General features: G+C 61.1%; 1 protein-coding gene across 1 annotated transcript in view; it reads left to right on the top strand.

The window, feature by feature from the left end:
• The window catches only part of TNS1 (tensin 1), a 41269-nt gene that overhangs the window by 20115 nt on the left and 14565 nt on the right, over positions 1-6589 (top strand). The window contains exons 16-17 of the mRNA XM_009323551.1: positions 5360-5538; positions 5754-5829. Of these exons, the coding sequence (XP_009321826.1) occupies positions 5360-5538; positions 5754-5829 (255 nt within the window). The remainder of the gene's footprint in view (positions 1-5359; positions 5539-5753; positions 5830-6589) is intronic.

The following is a 6589-nucleotide window of genomic DNA, read 5'->3' as shown; positions in this document are numbered from 1 at the left end:
AAGAGCGTCCAAGCCCCCCGGGAAGGAGGTGCCGTGGCCCTGCTGCAGCTCGGTGCCCTCCCTCCCTGCTGCTTTGGCTGCAGTTGTTGAATTGCGGAGCCACGTTTGGGAAGGGTTCGGAGCTGCAGCCAGGCTGGGGGCCAGCTCGTGATGCTGGGGCTTGGCAGCTCCGTCCCTTCCAGCTCTGCGCTCAGTCCAGAAACTCGCCTGGCATTAGAGAGCGGGGGGAAAGGCTTGGCTGGAAAAATCCAACAGCACCAACCTCCTAGGTGCGGGGGCTGAGTCACTGCAACACCGGGGCGGGGGGCAGGAGGGGTGCCAGCAGATGGGAAGGGGGATGTGGAGGGACGCAGAGGTGTTGGGGGCAGTTTGCATCCATCCGAACCAGACCTCAGTGATCCAGGCTGGATCCACAGAGGGACCCAGGGCTTGTGCAGAGGGTTTAAACAAACCCAAGAACATACGGATGTCCAAACCACGCTGTATGTCTGGACTGAATATTATAAGGAGCAGATCTCCCCCTGCAAGTATGGAGGGAAAAAAATGGGGTGGAAAAGAGAAGAGCCCCAGGAGAGGAGGAGCAGTATTTGCAGTGGGTGGGTAACGGATGTTTGATGGTGTCTACCAAAACATCCATCCCCCCCAACCCTGGGGTCAGGTCCTTAAGGCTGGGCTGGGGTCACTCTCAACCCCCTGCAGCCGCTTGGGCTTCCTGAGGAGAGGTGTCCCAGGGACGGTCCCCAGCCCACGGCCACCTGTCCCCGCTGGAGCCTGGCCGTCTGTGCCGAGGCGGTGACAGTGCGGGCGGGTGGCCTGACCTCCGGCGGGAACGAGGTGTCCTAAAGCCAGCGCCGGGAGGGGACAGCTGATGGGGACGGCGGGGCACGGATGGGTTTGTTTACATTCCCTGCTGCTATAAATTGCCTGTGTGTCCCAGCGCAGCGACGAGGAGCATCTCACACCTCCTCCATGCCCGGTGGGGGAGCACTCCCATTCCCGCTTCCAGCTGGTGAAGGAGGGGAAGAGATGGGATGGGGCAGCGCTGGCATCCCCAGTGCCTTCTTGCAGAAAGGAGCTGGTCCTGCTGTTCTGCAGTCCTCATCATCTCCCCACGAGGCATCTGGGGTCATCCCTTCTTGTCCCAGCCCCAGGCATCCAATGATGGAGGGGACCTGCACAGTGCCGTCCCCAAGGGGACACTGATGGGGCATTTGTGGTGTTGCACAAGGCCACGTGTGGCTGGGAGCCACCGTTGATTTCCCATGTGGGTTTAAGTGGTGCCTGGAGCCAGGCAATTTGGGTGATGGGAAAGCAGCTCCGAGCGGGGTCTGAGCTCCCTTGGACCCCAAGTGACTTCAGGCTCATCTGTTGGAGCCTGACTAATATTTTCTCTTGTTTTCTCTCTCTCTCTCCCTATTGTATCTCGTGACATTTGTCCTGTCTGCCCCTTCCTCTCCCCATGGGGGACTGTGTCTGTCCCCTGTGACCTCCCACCCTCCTTGCACCCCCCGTCCTGGTATGCTGGCAGAGTACAACGCCAAGCTCAGGGACCTCAACAAGAGCACCAAAGTCCCCCGTCCTCCTCTGAACCAGCAACGGTCCTTCTCCTTCTCTGGTTCGTTCATTCCACCTCCCTCCTTCCTTGTCCTCCATCCTTCCCCATCCATTCTTCTCCTTCCATCCCCCTCCTCCCTCCTTCCTTCTCATGCTTCCTTCCTTTTCCCTTCTCTCTCCTCCCTCCTTCCCCCTCATCCCTCCTTCCTCCCCTATCCCTGCATGCTGAGTGCTCCATGTGTTGCATGGATGTGGGATGGAGGGAGGCTCGGGAGACCCTCCCCATGCAGGCTCGATCCCCTTTCTCAGCAGGGTGATGCTCAGGGCCCCCTTGACCTTCTCCAGTGATGGGGGAGCCCCTGGCCCTGGGTACAGACTCCCCTGCCCACACTTGGTTTTGCATCTCATCCAAGCTTGGCACTGCTCTCTGGTGGGGTTTCACTGCTGGGCTGGATCTGGACCCTCACTCCAGCCCCTCTGAGCTTTGCCCTGGCCATGGCTCACCTGTCAGGGAGGCAAGGGCTGGGGTGCAGCTCTGCAGACCCCTGGTTCAGCCAGCTCCTGGCCCAGCAGGGTCTCACTTGCCTCAGTCTGGGCGTTTCTCCCATGGGTCCGTCTGCAGCTGGGGGTTGGGTGAGGGAGGGCCCCCGGCTGTGCTCATTTTGGGGTGAAACATGGACGGCCACATCAATGAAGTGCCCTGGGAGGAGGGGAGCAGTACACTGTGCCCGGTGGGATGAGGCAAGTTGGGCTCTGGCGGAGAGCGGTACAGGGCAATGTCTGCTGCTGTTCCTCACGCAGGCAGGGAGCGAGTTTGCATCTCTCCTTTCCCTGGGCATCGTGCGTCCCTGTGTGGCTTTAACTGCTGGGTGCCGCATCCCAAGGGCCATGGGATGCTGCTTTGCCCTCTCCTGTCCACTGTGGGGGCATCACCTGGCTTTTGCCTGGCAGTAGCTCCAGCATCTTATGCCCAAAAAGCAGCTGCCTCCTGATTTGGCCCAGAAACCAGGCTCCCCAGCTGCAAAACCACCTGGGTTTAAATTCCTCCTGTTTCCTCCTCCCCCTGCTGTTGTGCTCCTGCCCTTCCCCAGCCCTTGAGCTGTGTTTAGTCTGAGGGCAGGACTTTACTGGGAGAGGGTTGCTGCCAGGTTAGGGAGTTAAATGGGCAGCAGAAGGGGTGGCAGTGCCAGAGGTGGTGGGGGCGAGGGTGGGGAGCGGGGTACAGGCTGCTGTTCCCCCTTTGTGATGGGCACCCCTCCTCCTGCAGCCAGGCAGGGCATCCTTGGGGGGCTGGTGGTGGTACCATGGCTGAGGGAGGCTGTATGTCTGCTGAGGGGGTACAGTGAGCGGGGTAAAGGAGAGTTTGTTTTTCAAGTGTAGTTTCCAGCCCATAAATCACCCAGGGGGTCGGGGGAGCCGTGCTCAGAGCCTGGGTTTCCTCCAGGTTTTGCTCTGGGCGGCCCGTGAAGTTTCCCACTCTCGGCTCCCAAACAATGAGTCCCTTTTTTCCCCTCTCCTCCCTCCCCTCCCCGCGGCCCCGGCTGCTTTCCATCTCTAGGGAGCGGAGTAGCCAAAGCCCGGTGAGCTCCTGGGTGTCCTGATGGGCCAGATCCAGCACCCTGCAGCTGGGTGACACGCAGCCTGGGGGATGGAGCAGGGGGTCCCATGCTGTAGCTGTGTGATGTGCACTGACAGCTGGGCTCCGGTGAGCTGCTGTTTGTGCTTCCCAAATGAAAAATGCAAAGTGAGGCAGGCGTGCGCGACTCAAGGAGCCCGGTCTCTGCCTTTCTGCAGCGCTTGGTCGCTGCAGCTCACTTTGGGATGGGCCAAGGGATGCTCCTGGTGATGTTCTTGCAGCATGCAGGACACTCCGGAGTGCACAAAGTGGAGGGGTGAAAATAAAATGTAAGGGTTTGCTTTATTTCCCCCCCCCCATTTTGTTTCTTCCTATGCTCACAACTCAGGGCTTTGTTCCCTTAAAGCGAGGAGCAGGGAAAAAGATATAGGGTGGCTCTATATGATGCTACCCATGGCCACTGCGCCTGCAGGGTGGCTTCCCAGAGACCCTCTCTGTCCCCTCCACGGGCCTTCTTAATGGCTGTCCCCCGCGCCGGCGAGCACCTGCAGAAGGGATCGGGGAGTTGTGTTTCAAAGCCGCTCTTAGTGGAATTTTCCAGGCCGCCTCCGCGGCTCTTGCGTCCCCTGCCTTGCAGCCTGGCCGCCTCTCCCCCCGAGCTGTGATTTTATTGTTGTTGCCATTCACTGGGCTGATTATTTAGAAATGCACCCAGGCCACCTCCCTCCCTCCCGCGCTCCCAGCCCTTTCCCTGGGGCCGGGAAAGCGCCGGTGCGGGTGCCGGAGCGGTGAAGAGGGGAGGTCAGCGGGCGCGAGGCGTGGGTCCCGCACGGAGCCCCGGGGAGGGAGGGGAAGCAGCTGATGGCTGGTTTTCCTCCGCCAGCCCGTGGGAAAGGAGTTGGTGTTTGAAAAGTGCATTTCCTGGAGCGTGATGCTGGCTTTTTTTTTTTTTTTCCTTTTTCTCTTTTTTTTTTTTCCCCCCAATGTGCTGGGCCAAGGGGAGTGTAAGCACTCTCTGGCTCTCTGGGAAAGGCGGAGGGGACAGTGCTGTCACCTCTGCTAGTGGGGCTGAGACCAGGGGTCACCCTGCTGCCGTGTGGGTCCCAGGGAGGAGCAGGAGACCTCTGGGGCTCTGAGCTGTGCCCGTGATGCTCTGTGTGGTTCCCCTTCACCGAACCCAGCGCCATTGTCCCTGAGCCCTAATTAACCTCTTCATCAGGCAAGATGGGGTGGAGAGTGTGTTTGGGCCCTGTTGGGTGCTGGGACAGTTGAGGTCGCACCCCTCATCCCAGCCCCCCAAGCACTCTGCCCTGCGCTGGCTTTGCCCCATTCCTGGGCTTTATCCCAGCATATGGGGATCGCCAATGGGATCTACCAGACCCCGACAGCCCGGAGAAACCCCTTCTCCCGTGGTGACTTGCTCTCTCCCTTCTTCCCTGTGGGGTCTCGGAGGCCCTTGGCGCTGCCCCAGGCTGTGGGCACTGGTGGCTGGTGGTGCTGGGGTCTGGGAAGGAGGTCTGGGGGGAGATGGAGAGGAGATGCCGGTCTCCCCTTTTAGGGGTAGGAGATCAGCAGTGGTTTGTTGGGGTTCCCTGCACCATCCCTCTGTTGGGGTCCTTCTTCCCGACCCGGTGCTCCCTCTGCCTTGGGGACTCACAAAAATGGGCTTTTTCCACTGCTGTGGTTGAAGCTGCATGCGGATGTGGGAGCAGGGATGCAGCCGAACACGGCCACCCCAGTGCTGGGGGATTCGGCCCTTTCCCACCATGACGCTGTCAGGAGGTCCCGGTCCTCACCAGCTCTGTGGGGCGGGGGCAGGCAGCGTCCCCTTCTCCTGGCTGGTGGGGCTGGGCTGGCTCGCTGGCCTGCTCGCAGGATGCTCGTGCCCCTCGCACCCACTGCTGGGGAATGCTGTCCCTGAGCCCAAAACTCGAGGTGCTTGGGAGGGCTAATGCAGTGATCCAGCCACTAGCCACAACCCTGCCTTGCTTTTTTGCTTGGCCCGGGGCCACCGCTGTAGGGTATAGCTGCTCCAGCTCAAGACTCACCGTGCTGGTCTGGGGCTTAGATGCAGGTGAGTGCTGAAGCTGCCACCTCTGCCGGGCAGAGCCCACTTCACAACACACGGCTCTGGGGAGACCTCTCGGATCAGCCCCGGAGCATCTCCTGCTGGTCCCCATCTTAGCTGGCACCTCCTCACCCATCTCCCACCCTGTGCCTGCCCCGCAGGGGTGCAGTCCCGGGAGAAGCCCCCGGAGGAGAGCGCCGTCCCTGCCCGCAAGCGGACCCCTAGCGACAGCCACTATGAGAAGAGCTCACCGGAGCCCAGCTCGCCCCGCAGCCCCACCGTCCTCTCGCCTGAGGTGGTCAGCACCATTGCGGCCAACCCTGGAGGGAGGCCCAAAGAGGTGTGCCGGGGTGGGGAGGGTGCCGGGGGGAGGTGCTCACTGGTGGGGCGCAGCCACCTCCGGGGAGGGAGAAGGCTTGGAGGGGCGTATGGGACTTCTAGCATCCACGGCATCCTGCAGGGTTGGGGGTTAATGATGCTTGTGGTGGTGGTGGTGTCCTGGAGGGTCGTGCCCATCATAAGAGTGGGACTGACCCTTTCTCCTGCTCTCCCCAGCCTCACCTCCACAGCTACAAGGAAGCCTTCGAAGAGATGGAGGGTGCCTCCCCCACCAGCCCACCCTCTGGCGGCGGTGAGATTTCTCCCCCCACCCCAGCCTTCCCCGTCTCGCCACAAACCCCTTACTCCAACCCCTGTAAGTGCTGCGGCTCTGGAAGGCGGAGGGGCTTGGTGGGTGGCTCTCGGCAAGCCAGAAGTTTGCCAAGGGTCAGACAGCTCCGGGCTCCAGACACCCACCACCACGTTAATCGCTCCTTCTCTCCATCCTCCTCTCTCCTCCGCATCCCACCACTCCATGTTGCCATCAGCATCCCACCGCCATCAGCATCCCATGCTCAGCACCCTCCTGTTGGCTTTTGCCCACCCTCCACTCACTGGGGCATTTCTTGGATAGGATCCCAAGGTGGGATAAGGAGAGAGGCAGGTTCCAAAAGACAGCATCCTTTCACCCCATCCCAGTGCTGTACCTCCCTATCTTTCCTACTGGCATGGCAAGAAGGGCAGCGAGGCTGCGGTAGCAGGCGAGCCAGGGGGAGGCAGGAGGGACTGAAGACCGGGAGGGGGCTCGGGGCAGACCCTCACACGCTGTGCCACTTCTCGCTCGCTGTTTCCAGGGCAGGAGGGTGAAAAGGCTGGGAGATGCCAGCCCTTTGCATGCAGCTTGTCTCCTCTCCTCTGGCGTGGCATGCCTCCTTTCTGACTAACCCTGACTGCGCAGTCGCGGTGGGTTTGTGTGGACCGGGTTTGTGTGACTGGCTCGAGTGACTAACCCCGATGAGCAGCCTCACGTCGGCACAGCACGACTCGGGCTGGACCAGTGCAACGGAGCAGCC

The sequence above is a fragment of the Pygoscelis adeliae genome, unplaced genomic scaffold (assembly GCF_000699105.1).
Source record: "Pygoscelis adeliae isolate BGI_AS28 unplaced genomic scaffold, ASM69910v1 Scaffold664, whole genome shotgun sequence".
NCBI lineage: Eukaryota > Metazoa > Chordata > Aves > Sphenisciformes > Spheniscidae > Pygoscelis > Pygoscelis adeliae.
This window is presented reverse-complemented; position numbering and strand designations above follow the sequence as displayed.